Source organism: Quercus lobata, chromosome 2, assembly GCF_001633185.2.
Source record: "Quercus lobata isolate SW786 chromosome 2, ValleyOak3.0 Primary Assembly, whole genome shotgun sequence".
In the NCBI taxonomy this organism is placed as follows: Eukaryota; Viridiplantae; Streptophyta; class Magnoliopsida; order Fagales; family Fagaceae; genus Quercus; species Quercus lobata.
Window position 1 is genome coordinate 61,324,257 of NC_044905.1, and position 15,592 is coordinate 61,339,848.

At 35.1% G+C, this 15,592-nt stretch overlaps 1 protein-coding gene across 9 annotated transcripts; it reads left to right on the forward strand.

The window, feature by feature from the left end:
- Window positions 1-3,305: 3,305 nt before the first annotated feature.
- LOC115976055 (pentatricopeptide repeat-containing protein At5g04780, mitochondrial-like) lies at window positions 3,306-9,478 on the forward strand. Of its 9 annotated transcripts, none has more exons than XM_031097142.1 (6): window positions 3,306-6,628; window positions 6,725-6,825; window positions 7,000-7,251; window positions 7,873-7,918; window positions 8,282-8,349; window positions 8,498-9,478. In XM_031097142.1, the coding sequence occupies exon 1, from the start codon at window positions 3,506-3,508 to the stop codon at window positions 6,332-6,334; it is 2,829 nt and encodes a 942-aa protein (XP_030953002.1). In that variant the 5' UTR covers window positions 3,306-3,505; the 3' UTR covers window positions 6,335-6,628; window positions 6,725-6,825; window positions 7,000-7,251; window positions 7,873-7,918; window positions 8,282-8,349; window positions 8,498-9,478. The 9 variants fall into 9 exon arrangements, with proteins under 9 accessions (XP_030953002.1, XP_030953003.1, XP_030953006.1 ...); XM_031097143.1 differs by having other exon boundaries at window positions 7,876-7,918; XM_031097146.1 differs by lacking the exon at window positions 7,873-7,918.
- The last annotated feature ends 6,114 nt before the right edge of the window (window positions 9,479-15,592 follow it).

Here is a 15,592-nt window from a genome sequence, read left to right on the forward strand (position 1 = left end):
ACTCGATTTTGTTAAAATTGAGTTCTAAAAATAGGGACACGATGCTTAATAGTTTCAAAACAGGAACATTGTGCTAGTTTTTTTTTTTAAAATAAGGGTAAAAGCCCATTTTTCCGCCAAGTCTAATAGTTGCCTAATTTCTTGAACTAATGTCTAATGATATGGAAAATGACTCGTTAGAACCTAGATGAAAAGTTGGGAGTACCTAAAAACTATTTAACCATTGTTTATATCAAAAGACAATTGAAAAAAAAAAATTAATTCAAAGAGCTATTGTTAATGCAATCAAGAGGATTCAACCCAAGTTCATTAGTCTAGTCAAGGCATCATCATTAGATACATCAAACCCTTTTGAATAGGAATGGCAACGGATTGGGTTTGAGGTGGGTTTATTTATTCCTGAACTTGCCCCGTTAACTGAACTAGTGTTTTTTTTAACCCTCAAACTCGCTTTTATGGGCCCTTTGGGCTTCGCCCAGCCATGCCACTTTAGGGCCCAATCTAAAGGCCCTTAAACCGTGGCTAAATCTAAAAAAAAAAAATCAATTTTATGTTAAACCAATTCCACACGCCATCGGCCACCCATTGGTACATAGCAAATACACACACCAAACTAGTATCATACCCATCATCAAGCGATTTTGGACAACTTATTTACAAATTCTAGCAGCATTAAAACGATAATCTATTAATTGGACAATCACAAATATCTAACAAAAATGTTTTTTGCCCAACAACAATATCGAAGTTAAACAAGGAAAAGTCTTAGATAAGAATATACATGTAGAGGTCTTAGGAAACCAAGTAACGAACCCAAAAAAAAAAAGTGGAGAATGAGAAGCCAAGAACAATGAACCTGTAAGGGTGTTGTTGCAACTGACTAAAGGAGTGAGTGTGAGGGTGTGGCCCATGATGGAGAAAGTGAGAGTGAGAGCTTGAGAGCGGGGCGGCTAAGATTGTTAGGTGGCTAGCAGTAGAGAGAGTGAGAGTGAAAGCTTGAGAGAGGTGGTTGAGATGAGAATGAGATTGATTAGGTTTAGGGTTTGGAAAAAGTTAGGGTTATATATAGTTAGGGCATTTTAGTAATTTAACTATAAATATAATCTGTTCGGGTTTGGGGCGGGTATTATTAATACTCGCACCTAACTTGCACCCGCTTAGGGTTGGATTATAAAAATCCAAACTTGCCCCTAATATTACTCGGGTTGGGTAACCGTGGGTAAGATTAATTTTGCCATCCCCACTTTTGAATTCATTTTCTTATTGGGATTATGCATACAACATACTATCATATAATTGTTTTTTTTTTTTAAATAATTTTTTTGAATAATTGTTAACTTTTTGGTCAATAATATGACCCGTTGATCCAATTTTGTAACTTAAATTGTTGTATTATCAACTCCTTCGTCCTTTTAAAATATTTGTAGATGAGGAAAAGAGGGAGGAAGTCAAAGCCAAAGTGTGACTCAAATTAAAAAAAAAAAATAATAATAATAAAGTACAAGCATATTGCCAAGAGTACAAGTGGCCTCTCGAGCGTCACGAATACAAGCTTAGTACTTGATCCTTTGACTAGGGGAAAGAAAGTGTGCTCTGGCTTACCAACCCAAAGCGTTGAACATACAAAATTAAGACTATACATATCTAGGCAAAAATTAGACACTGTTGATCCAAGCTGGATAGGGTTTACAAAACTGTTAAAATGAACGAGAGTTGTAGCGATGGAAATCTTGAATATTTTTGAGAATGAAATATCGCAGCAAGAGATGGTTCAAGTCCATCAAATCTTTATATATATATATATATATATATATATATATATATATAAAGGATCCATTGAATTATAATAAAAGGTAGGTGTAGGAGGTCTTAAAGTTGCTCTTTAACTCTTTATAAAGTGGAATGGAGTGGCAAAACAACAATAACAATAAATTAATTATAACCAAAACACACTTAACGGTACGGGCCTTGGCTTCATGCCTTGTTCACAAAGTAGCCTAGATGAGTTGTTGTCTCAGTTAAGGGTGATGAGAACCAAGATCCCATGGATGGTGAGGATGGGACGGCGAATGAGGGTCAGCAAGCGACAGGGGAGGTGGTCGATGAAGGTGAGGTAGGGCAACTAGCGATGGAGCCCTTTCTTTCTTTTTTTATGAATAGAAAATTTTTATTAGCACCAAACAGACAAACTACAAAGGAACAGAGTCCTTAACAAGAGCAATCTCCAAACAGGGAGGACACCAACCAATACCAACCGACCCCACAGCCACAAAATTACAATTCAAAGACCATTCTACAAAACAATGAGCTGCAGCATTTGCAACTCTGGAGACCCAACTAAAAGATAAATCTTGGAAACGAGAGACCTTACGAGAAATATCTTGAACAATAGTCTTGATTCTCCACGGTACACTAGAATCTGGGTTGGACAGAACTACGGAGCCCAATAAGGAAGTGGAGTCATTCATACTTCATAGAGGTGAATATCGTTATGCCAGTTAACCGAGATACATGGGTGTGAGTTTTGGAGAGCAATTAAGACACATTGATGAAGAGCTGACCAAGTTTGAGGGGCAAAGCATGAGAAATTTTAACTCTCCTTTCCGAGTTCCCATTGTAGGCACGTGGAGGTGTAGTGGCTCACAAAACCAAAAAAATGGAATACAAAAGTCAAAAATAATAAAGCACAATTACAAATACAAGGCACAATGAAAAAACTGGAAGACAAATGGGCATAAAAAGAAGAAATGAAGAAGGAGTGCAGAGAAGAAGCCAAGAAGGTGTGATGGGGTGGATGGGTTAACTGTCTAGGCCACAGCCAAGTAATGGTCACCTGCCAATGCCCAATGCCATGGCTGGGTTTAAATCTAATTTTAGGATAAATCGCAATTTACACCCCTTAGATGTTACATCTAAAAATTTTAGAATTTAAATTTTACCTCAAGAAATTTGAAAATGTTCAGATTTACACTGTAACGTTTTAGAATTTAGATTTTAGACTCTAAATTTTAAAGGTGTTTGGATTTTACACCAAACACCCCCAAACTTTAGGTGGTAATATTCAAATTCTGATACATCAAGGTGTAAAATACAAATACTCTCAAATTTCAAAAGATAAATTTCAAATTTTGAAATTTTAGGATGTAAAATCTAAACACTGGGATATTACTCTTAATTTTATACATTTATCCGTAGGTCAAATTTCAATACCGGCCGAAATTCACCAGAATAGGCTATTTTTGATACCGGATATGTCACGTGGGATCGCACGTGGCCTTTAAATTAAAAAAAAAAAAAAACTCTGCGCTCAACGTCTTCATTCTCTCCTACACAGATGCCCTAGCCGTGTACTGTACATCCAGTTCCCAGAGTGAGTGTTCCTGTTCTACGCGATGCTCTCCAGCCCAAGATTATGTTGGAAGCAAATCAACAATGACTTGGGTTGGGAACTTAGTTAAATCATGAATTATATCACTATTCTTTTTATTTCTTGAAGCTGTACTCAATGATCAAATGGACCATGAAACTTTGGTGCCTCATTTCCCTCCAAAAACCTCTTCTCCAGCCACTTTACCTACCAACCCATTTTCTCCTTTCTGCTAAACTTATCCAAACCTACGCTAAATTTAGCGGAGACCCACAAACCACAACAGCTATTTTAAGCTCTTTCCATGCAAAAATCTTCACACCCCCCACCTCTATATCTTACTCTAAGCTCCTCTCACAATGCACTGCTTCCAAGTCTGTGACTTCAGGTATGGAAGTCCATGCTCACATGATCAGATTTGGATTATCTGAGGACCCCAGTTTTCGGAATCATTTGATTAGTCTGTACTCAAAGTGTCGGTGTTTCGGGTATGCACGGAAGCTGGTTGAGGAAAGTTCTGAACCGGATTTGGTTTCTTGGTCTGCTTTGATATCTGGGTATGCACAAAATGGGCTTGGTGAGGAAGCCCTTTTGGCCTTTCATGAGATGCATTTGTTGGGTGTTAAGTGCAATCAGTTTACGTTTCCTAGTGTTCTTAAGGCGTGCTCGATGACAAAGGATTTGGAGCTGGGGAAGCAGGTTCATGGCATTGCAGTTGTGACAGGGTTTGAGTCCGATGTGTTTGTTGCAAATACTTTGGTTGTTATGTATGCAAAATGTGGGGAGTTTGGGAGTTCGAGGAGACTGTTTGATACAATTCCTGAGCGGAATGTTGTTTCGTGGAATGCGTTGTTTTCTTGTTATGTGCAGGGTGATTTCTGTGGAGAAGCAGTGGATTTGTTTCAGGAAATGATTTTGAATGGAATTAGACCTAATGAGTTTAGTTTGTCCAGTATACTGAATGCATGCTCAGGTTTGGGGGATGATAGTCAAGGAAAGAAAACCCATGGGTATTTGATAAAGCTTGGGTATGATTCTGATCCATTCTCAGCAAATGCACTTGTTGATATGTATGCAAAAGTAGGAGATATTGAAGATGCAATTGCTGTTTTTGAGGAAATAGCAAGACCTGACATCGTTTCCTGGAATGCTGTTATTGCTGGCTGTGTTCTTCATGAGTACCATGGTTGGGCTTTAAACTTGTTTGCGCAAATGAAAAGGTCAGAAATATGTCCAAATATGTTTACCTTATCTAGTGCTCTTAAAGCTTGTGCTGGCTTGGGGCTCAAGGCATTGGGTAGACAGTTGCACTCTAGATTGATAACAATGGATATAGAATCAGATTCGTTTGTGGATGTAGGACTGATAGATATGTACTCAAAGTGTGATATGATGGGTGAAGCGAGGATGGTTTTTTATTTGATGCCAAAAAAGGACTTGATTGCATGGAATGCTGTTATCTCTGGACATGCATACAATGGAGAAGACATGGAGGCTGTATCCCTTTTCACTGAGATGTTCAAGGAGGGAATTGGATTCAACCAGACTACATTATCCACAGTCCTAAAATCTACAGCTAGTTTGCTGTATATCAATGTTTGTAAACAAGTTCATGCACTTTCTGTAAAATCAGGTTTTCATTCTGACAATTATGTTGTAAACAGCATTCTTGATACATACGGAAAATGTAGCCATGCTGAAAATGCTGCAAGAATTTTTGAAGAATGCCCAATTGGAGATCTGGTGGCTTTCACATCCATGATCACAGCTTACGCTCAATATGGTCAAGGAGAGGAAGCACTAAAGCTCTATTTGCAAATGCAAGATAGGGGAATCAAGCCGGATCCATTTGTTTGCAGTTCCCTTCTGAATGCCTGTGCAAATTTATCAGCATATGAACAAGGAAAACAGATACATGTCCATGTTCTGAAGTTCGGATTCATGTCTGATGTCTTTGCTGGGAATTCCCTAGTCAACATGTATGCAAAATGTGGAAGCATCGATGATGCAGACTGTGCTTTCTCTGAGATACCTGAGAGAGGAATAGTTTCTTGGTCTGCAATGATTGGGGGACTTGCACAGCATGGGCATGGGAAACAGGCCCTCCAACTGTTTAATCAGATGCTTCATGATGGTGTCCCCCCCAATCACATAACTTTAGTTAGTGTCCTTTGTGCATGCAATCATGCGGGTCTGGTAACTGAAGCCAGACATTATTTCAATTCAATGGAAGAGTTGTTTGGTATTGAACCAATGCAAGAGCATTATGCTTGTATGATTGATCTCCTTGCCCGTGCTGGAAAATTAAATGAAGCAATGGAACTAATGAACATGATGCCATTTCAAGCTAATGGTTCAGTTTGGGGTGCACTTCTTGGAGCAGCAAGAATCCATAAAAATGTTCATCTGGGCCAACATGCTGCTAAGATGCTTCTAACTCTTGAACCAGAGAAATCTGGTACCCATATTCTTCTTGCAAACATTTATGCATCAGCTGGCATGTGGGAAAATGTTGCAAAGGTAAGAAGGCTTATGAAAGATAGCAATGTGAAGAAGGAACCTGGAATGAGTTGGATTGAGGTCAAAGACAAGGTATACACCTTTATTGTGGGAGATAGAAGCCATTATAGAAGCAAGGAAATATATGCCAAGCTTGATGAGCTGGCTGACCTTATGAATAAAGCTGGCTATGTTCCCATGGTAGAGATTGACCTCCATGATCTAGAACATAGTGAAAAGGAGCAGCTTTTATTCCACCATAGTGAAAGGCTTGCAGTGGCTTTTGGTTTGATTGCTACTCCACCAGGAACTCCAATTAGGGTGAAGAAGAATCTTCGAATCTGTATGGATTGCCATGCTGCATTCAAGTTCATCTGTAAAATTGTCTCAAGGGAGATTATCGTGAGAGATGTCAATAGATTCCACCATTTTAAAGATGGTTTGTGTTCTTGTGGAGACTATTGGTGATTTTTTGTGGGGGAGAAGTGTTACCTTTCTTTCCAACCAAGTATACCTCTGACACAAGAGCATATTGGAGGCCTATCATGAACCTATGGCCTTTTCTTACTGTGATTTGTGTTTTAATGTCTAGGTGACTCATCTTTTGGGGGCTCTAAAACAAATGCAAATGATGCCAATGAGCTCTAGCTCAAAATTCAAATGGTGCTTACTACTTAGGCTTTGTTTGGTTGGGAGATGGAAAATTGGAGGGATAGAAAATGGTGGGGGATGGAAAGTGGAAGGATAGAAGAGTTAAATAAGGTAACATTATATGTGTAATTGTTGTTTTGATTAATAGAAAGCATTACATACACCATTTGTTTATGTTATATTTTTTTGTTAATATTTCTATGTTAGGACCCCAAGATTTTCCCTATGAATATTGCTTGTTCTATGTGACTTTTGTTCCTCTTCGGTGGATATACTCTCAGTTCAAGAAATGGCATTACTATCTTTTGGTAAGCTTTACAATATTGAGAATTTATGCATATTCCATAATTGCATGAGTTCATTTATTTCTTGATTTGTAAAGCTTAATTGGGTTTTTAGGCAGTGGGGTATTGAGTTCTGGTAGCCACTTTTTTTTTGGTTATGTTGTTACTAATCATAGGCCTTTGTGTCATTTCTGTTAGATATTTGTATGAATTTGGAGGGTTGGAACCAGTTGGGGACTGGACTAGAATCAGTCACAGTGATGTCACATATTTGTGTGCAATCAACAGATTGCAGTGGTGAGGTGCTGAGGAAAGACTTCTTGTCAAAACATTTGACAAAAACATGCACCGTTAAAACTTGTTTCTTTCTTTCGCCGTTATTTATATTGTTTCTTAACTTCTAATGGAAGTGAAGAATGGTAATTTGTGAGGGCTGTGAATGAGATTTTGGTAAGTTCTGTGTGAATGAGACTTTGGTATGTCAAAATTTTCCTATTTCTTTTTTGGCTAAAATGCAAAACTGACTCTCTAAGTTTCACTTTTTGTCATTTCAGTTCTCTAAATTTCAGTTTTGTCATTTCAATCCTTTAAGTTTTAATTTTTATCAATACAGTCCTTCATTAGTCTTCTGTTAAATCCTCTCGTTAGAAGCTATTAGTCTCCTTGAAAGAAAAACAAAAAAAAAGTCTTCTTGCACGTTGGAACAGAAAAAATCAATGGCGTCAACTATTCAGTCTGTAGTATCTCGTGGAGTCGCCGGCATAGAGAAGGTTGGCAAGTCAAAATCTTCTTGTTGAAACAGACAATTTTTGTATCTCACTTTACCAACGAAAATAGCTCAGCGGTTTCTATTCTGTAGTGTTTCATTTTTTTTGTTTGTTTGTTGAGAAGATAGTGTTTTCATTTAAGCCAATTAAAAACAATCTCCAAGGTGGTCATCTAAGTGTGTCTTTCAACAAGTTCCGTTATCTTAATTTCTTTTTCTTTTTTCTTCTCTAACATCCCAAAAAGTTTTTATACTTATAGTTAATTTTTCTGTTTCTTACTGTCCAATTTTTTTTTTCTTGCAAGGAGACTAATGGCTGCTAATGGAGGACTTAACAGAAGACTAACGGAGGTCTGTATTAACAAAAATTAAAACTTAAAGGAATGAAATAACAAAACTAAAACTTAAAGGACCGATATGACAAAAGATGAAATTTAGAAAGTCAGTTTTGCATTTTAGCCTTCTTTTTTTTGATAAGTCAAAATTTGTTTTTCCTATTTCTATTTTTATATATTTCTTTAATGCATCCCATTGAAATCTTGAGGGAGTTTTACATTAGTTTTTCCACTTTAATTTTAACTTTGCCCCCATTGATCCAAAGTTTCTAGAGACCATGACAGTGATCATTTTACATTGTTATATGTATATTTCATTGTTGGAGTAACCTAAGATGAAAAAAAATGAGGAAGTGACATAATTGTTCTTGTGTCTCAGGATGCTTGCTACTATGCGTATATAATCTTCTTGGTCAAACCACTATGGTTTGCTTCTCATTTTCTGAGGTGAGCAAGTACTCCTAGGGCACTCTGCAGCCTGCGCCTCAATTGGGAAATTATTCACTTGTCCAATTTTTTGGCTCGTTTCTATGTTACTGCAGGGAAGACTAGCATGGGCATTAATTGTACCAAATGCAATATTTTTTCTTTTCAGGTGAAGTATCCAGCAACCATGGCTGCAGCCATGCACCCGGAAGGAACTTCTTGCAAAGCTTCTTGGCCATATGTGGAGGGCAAAACTTACCCTTGAACATAGCTATTATTTGGTTCAATTAGTTGCTTATACCCATGGCTGGCTCTCCATTTTCTCATTGTTAATGTCCTGGGTCAACAAAGGCTGTTAAGAGATCCTGAAGTCATTTCTTACAGGTGTCTCACTGCACATTTACATCTGTTGTGCGATTATAACTGGCCATAAAATTAATTTGCTATTATTTAATTTTTTTTGGATAGAATTTTGCCTCCAATTACAACCCCCCCACCCCCAAAAAAAAAAAGAAAAAAGAAAAATGTTTTTTGTCCCACTCTCCTGTCTACTTACTTGGTGGCGCTTAATTGGTTTGCTAGGGGATCAAAATCGCTTATTCATGTTCATTGTGTGCCAAGCCTTGTTTACTGTAGCAACCATGGCACTTACAGTCCCCATCCTGTCATATAATTGCATGTGATTTTCCAAATACCAAGTGTTTCTGCATCTTTGTGGAATGGTGGAAGCTTTCTGCTAGATGTAATGCCTAGGTGGGTTATTCTCAAGGAGAAGAAATCGGAAATGCAGCTGATACAAACTCAGCAAGATCAATCCTCAGGTGTGATGGAATATTCCATGATGATGAAACCCTACTGAGATAAACCAGTAGAACTTTTTTTAACAGTATACTTTGTAGAAGTAGTCATGACAAATTAGTCATAGTAGAAATTTTTTAATTGTATCAAGTGTTTCTTTAGCGGATCAGTGTTAATGATTTGTTTATTAAGTTGGATCTTGGGGCTTTGTGAATAATTCTCATTTGCTATATACACATTTACAGATTGAAATTTTGTAGAATTCAGATTGGACTCTGATCATGGCAGTGTTTCAACTTTCAAGACAACAATGTCCCGCTGTGTATTGTGATAAAGTGCACCCCTGTATTACTCTTTTTTTTTTTTTTTTTTTTTTAGCTTGGTGAAGTTACTGCATTTTGAGCAGCAGACTTTGTTGGACTATAAATTCCCATTTTGCAAGCCGAAGGTAATTTCATAATTTTTTTCCCTGCCTGGCCACTCGACTCTTTTGGCTAAATATTGTGTAAATTTAAGTTTATTTGTGATATGTGTAGTGAAAAGAGAGGTGAATTTCGGCAGTTGCATACCGAAATTGTGAGAAAAAGTAAGAAAAAGTGATTTCGGCAATACCTTGCCGAAATATCTGTCCAACTGACTTGACTGAAATAAGGAGAGAGAAAAAAAAAGTTGAATTATGATAATGTCATTGTCGAAATAGGAGGAGAGAGGAGAGAGAAAAATAAAATTGACTTGTAGTAATGTCATTGCCGTAATAAAGGAGAGAAAAAAAGTTTAATTATGACAATCTCATTGCCGAAATAAGAGGAAAAAGAAAGAAAAAAAAGTTGAATTGTGGCAATCTCATTGCCAAATAAGAGGGGAGAGAAAAAAAAAAAAAAAGTTGAATTATGACAATTAAATTGTTTGGAGAGAATTTTTTTTTTTTTTGGCTGAAATAGGAGGGGAAAAAAATATTGTCGTCAGTGGTTCTTTTTGACCGAAACAGTTTGGTGTGTGTGAAAAAAGTTTTGTGCCAGAGATGTCATTGTAATTTCATTTCATCACTGTAAAAGTAAAAATTATTCGTCCTTTCTACTATTCATTTCATTACAGAAATCTCTCGTAACTTCAATCATTGCAAAAACAAGTTAACAGTGCTCTCTACATTGTTACTTTTTACAAGCTACACACTTTTTTTTTTTTTTTTTTTTTAAATTTTATTTCTCCTCACCATTATAAAAGGCATCATCTATTTTTTCATCTCCTTGCACTAATTTTTGACAATCATTCCTCAAATTATTTCACTCTTTTCTGCTTGTTCTTTGTTGCATCACTCTTCTTCTTTGCTCTATTCCGCACAACTTAGGATTGTAAGTTTTGGTTTAATATGAGTTTCTTCTTTGCTTTATTAACTTTCAGTTGTAGAAACTAAAAATTTATCTAAATGTGAGTATTAAAAATAAGACAAAATTTAGTTATAAAATTGGTTATAACTTAAGATTACAACCTTACTCAATATCTTTTTTTTGGAGGTGAATTTTGACAAATTCACCATTGGATTACATCTTCTTCTTATGTCCTCTATGCTTGCAAAATTTCTAGAAAATTAAAAATCAGTAGCTATGTCATCAATAAATTGTTTAAATTGCAAGTTTTTTTAGTTTAAAATTATGCATAAAATATAAACTTATAGATCGTATAATAAATAATATCCAATTAATATAAAATTTGACATATGTATTAAGGGTGTAAAGATCATACAATTCAACGGTTAGATTTTCAAAATACGTAATAATATTTATTTTATTGAGTAAGGTTGTAACCTCATACTACAAAAAATTTTGTAGCTAAACTCTGGGTCCGTTTGGATACAATTGAAAATTGAAAACTGAAAATTGAAAAACACTGTAGGAAAATAATTTTTAAATGTGTGAATAGTATCGTGGGACTCATTTTTAATGAAAAAGTTGCTGAAAAGTGAAATTTGTGGGTCCGTGAATAGTGCACGGTGTGCACTGATTGGCTGAAAATTGTTTGACAAGTCAAACTTTGCGGTTACTGTTTATGAATAGTGCATGAACAGTAGCCGTAACAGTAAAATTTGTCCCAAAATGCATGAAAAAAAAAAAACGCAAACGCAAACGCATCAGCCGGACCCAAACGCACACTTTATCTTTAAAAATATCAATTGTTATAGTAATGATATTATATAATAAATAATAATACCTTTATTATTATTATTATTATTAAACCATTGTAAGTTGTACATTTCATTTAGCAAAATAAACTATGATAGTAAGTTTTCTTCGCAACTCTATGAATTGAATTTTTAATTCATTCTTTATTTTGTTATTATCAATTTATAGGAAACTTAATAATAACATATTGCATAATATTTGGGTTATTGTATATTAAAATTAATGTAAATATGACTCGTCAATTATATTATAGTTATTATTACATACTTATATGTATGTTATTATTATTATTATTATTTAGTAAAATAAATCCTACATTTGTGATTGTTTTAATTTAAATAAAGTTCTTTTGATATCAAAAGACAAGTCTTTTTATGGTGCTTATTGGTTGGAAAATAATTTATTTTATAAATATATTCTTTGTAAATATTATAAGCTAATGCATTGAAAATGTTGGTATTGTTATATTAGAGTTAATATTTTTTTGTATGATTATGATTATAATTATGGTTATGATTATGATTATTGTTGTTGTTGTTATTCAAAATTTAGATTAAGAAATCCTTTATTTGAGTTTCTTTCAATTTCATTATGGTTAAGACTACAAGTATTGTAAGTTATATTTGGTATTTACCATAATAAATTTTAATCGTCACTATATATGAATATGATTATTTTTATTTAATAACATATAATTAGCCTATGACTTAGGCTAGGAATATTGTATTTTCAAATATCATGTAATTGATGTCCATAACTTTGGCATATTGCCTTTAACTTTTTTTTTTTTTTTTTTTGAGAGAGTTTTAACCTATGGCGTCCGCTTTTAACGATAACTCTTTATTATCAGACCAAGACACCAATCCATTTTTGGTGTAGGCGTAGATTAAACCCTAGATCTCTTATTTAACCATCAGGGATTTTACCAGTTGAGCTAATTGGAACTTACAACTATTGCCTTTAACTTAGGCCGAGAATGTTTCAATCAAAAAAAAAAAAAGGCTGACAATGCTCTATTTTGAAATTCAAATATTTCTCATTCATTATAGAATATTGCCTTGTATAGCAAATCCCAAGTATCTCGTTGATATCATTATAAATATAATATCTTAGCAGCTTTGGTAGCTGTAGCCCAAGACCATAGAAGTGATGTTGTTAAAGTCTAGTCCAAATATGTCAAAGTTTGTTCTCCTATGCAAGCTGAAGCTTCCACCATTTTCTGGGCAGTGGAGCTTGCAATCAAAGAGCAATGGAAGCTCGTCTGTTTTGAAGAGATGCCAAGGCTTGTTTTGACCCTCTATCATCCCCTAACCTCCCCCTTGACTGGTCTATTAATACCACCATCAATAATATCTGCAATATTGCTCATTCCTTTTCTAGTTGCAATTTCGTTTGGCTTAGGAGAAGTTGTAATGCAGCAGCTAATGTTACTTCCAAGTTTTCTTTACTTTCTAGTCATTTTTTGCGTTTTAATAAGGGTAATCTTCCTGCTGTCGTCAAGTCTATTCGTGAAAAAGATTACCCGGCCTGTTTTGTTTTGTTTTGTTTCTTTAGTTTCAATATCATAACAGCTTATCAAAAAAAAAAAAAAAAAAATCTTGAACCCTTTCAACGGTCAAGCTCAAGTTGATTCTCATTAACTTTTAGTATTGTTGTAATTTTATATTTATTTATTATTATTTGATTGTGTTTATTTTTTGTTGCAAGTATCACTCTATAATTCTCACAATCTTTCACTTGGTATCACAATTGTAATAAGCATCTCGACTCTCTAATTAAATTTATGTTTGTGTTTTGTTAATTTGAAATTATTTATTGTTATTATTATAACCAAAAAATTTGAAATAATAAATAATTTCAAATTAACAAAACACAAACATAAATTTAATTAGAGAGTCGAGATGCTTACTACAATTGTGATACTAACTGAAAAATTGTGAGAATTATAAAGTGATACTTGCAACAAAAAATAAACACAATCAAATAATAATAAATAAATACAAAATAACAACAATACTGAAATTTTATGTGAATCAGCTTGAGCCTGACCCTTGAAAGGATTCAATATATTGTATTTATAATGATATCAACGAGATACTTGGGATTTGCTATACAAGGAAATCTATAAAAATATAAATATATATTTGTAGGGATGTTAGGCCCAGTAGAATATATTGGGTCGGGGGCCCAGTTTGAGGACACCTCATAGTCCAAGGATGGATAAACGTGTTATAGAGATCAGCACTAATAAATAAAAGAAGGGATCTAGGCGTGATGTTCCAGGGAGGTGATCCGAGGAGAAATGCTTCCTCGGCTGAGCAAAGCCGAGATCAGAAGGTGTGGTCTGACATCAAGGGCAACGTTCCGGACAATTCCACTGATGGGGATAAGTATCAAGAAGGAACAGCATAGAGAGAGGCTATGAAATATCTAAAGGGAAAGCTGCTACCACCGCATTAAATACTTTGCAGCTAACTCTCTGGCCGCATTAATAAGGAAGTGATACCTGAATACTAACTTTCAGCCTTACAGCTACTCCCCAAAGACTTCAAGAATGTGCTGATGGGATAAGAATCAATACCAGCAATCTAATTTACATGTGGAAGGTAGAGATGAAGGGAGAGGATAGTATAAAATAGAAAGAAGACCCTAAGGGGAAGGGATTGGAAAATTAAGAGAAAAACATTGTAGTTATAAGAACTGTATTTGTAATCAATTTCAAGAGATATATACAAGAACTGATCTCCTCGGACTGTGCCGATGACAATTTTTATTAGATACAACCAGTCTATCTTTATTTATCCTGTCATCTGGATTCACTTTACTTGTTGTCAAACTCATTAAAACCCAGTTTTCCAATCCACTCTCTACAAATTCATTGTATTGGGTTTTTTCGGCCTAAGTTCATCCATCCTTTGGGCTTGGGAGCTAATTTGTGTCCTTACAATTGGCACCATCTGTGGGGATTCTGGTGTTGTGGTGAGTTTAACGTTCAAATATGGTGGGTTTAGGTCCACACCAGGAGGAATCTATGGGGTTTTGACGTCAAGATCATTTCCTCCATCTTGAACGAAGAAGGGACCAGGAGGGAAGTGTGCATACCACCCATACTAGTAGAAGTCAATCTCAAACTAGGAGTCATGTCTCTCATGAGGAAAATGCTAGGAACATGCAACTTGAGATTGATCATTTGCGGATGTGAGAGACCGCGCCCCTGGCCTGTTTTATAGGATGTTGAGCCAAACCCACGTGAATGGGTAAAGTCGTGTTATTAGCTCTCAAAATAGAGGTTCAACTAGTTATATTTTCCCCTTTAGATTAAAAGTTTTACAATGGAGTCGTCACTTATTTAATTATTGGGATAAATAAGAAAACCAAAATTGAAAAATTCTTCATTTTATTAATTTTCAATTGAATTTACATTGATCATAGAAAAATTACATGGCTTTGGTCCTAGATACAATTTAAGATAAAGTACATGGATTTGTTTCCTAATTACAATCTAGAAATCGAAAATTACATGGATAAACATTTGCTCTACTAACCCTTGATCTAAGTTCGGAGGTTATGTTACAAGGTGGGAAGGTGTTAGGCACCCACCTTACCCGGTGAAACCGGTCTTCTAGACTATAGTGACCAATATTCATATCATATCATCCAATATATAAATCAATTTGAATGTTGAGTTTAATGTGTGTGCACGTGATAAACCTAATTCAATTTATTAAGCATTGCATTTGGATTGAGAAATAAATTCTAGTGAATGTGTGTGGATGGTGATATCATAGATTCAAGAATTTAAAAGAATCATTAAACAAACATATTTTTCATGTTTTTTTATGTGGATTTAAGATCGAAATTAGTGTTATGCATGAACATGTGATGAACAATCAAGAACATATAAGAACATTCAAAGGAATTTAAATAATTAGTATCATGCTTTAATCTTAAACTCTCATCATGGCAAAAAAAAAAAAAAAAAAAAACAATTAGGGAAAGGGATTATACCTTCATACAAGATCCATATGGTGGAGGAGGAGACTCTTGAGGGAGGTCCTAAGGGTGGAGGAAAAGAAGAGTTAGGAGAGGAAGAGTGAGTCTCACTCAATACCTTGAGTCTCAAGAAGACCAAAATATAACAAGACTACTTAACTTCCTAGAACTTAAGAGAGGGGGTTTTTTCTATCTTCAAATAAAGGAGATGAGGGGGGGGGGGGATTTATATAGCAGTGGTTGATGAAATATGAATGAAATGCCATTTACTGAGGGTTGACAAAAAATCATGA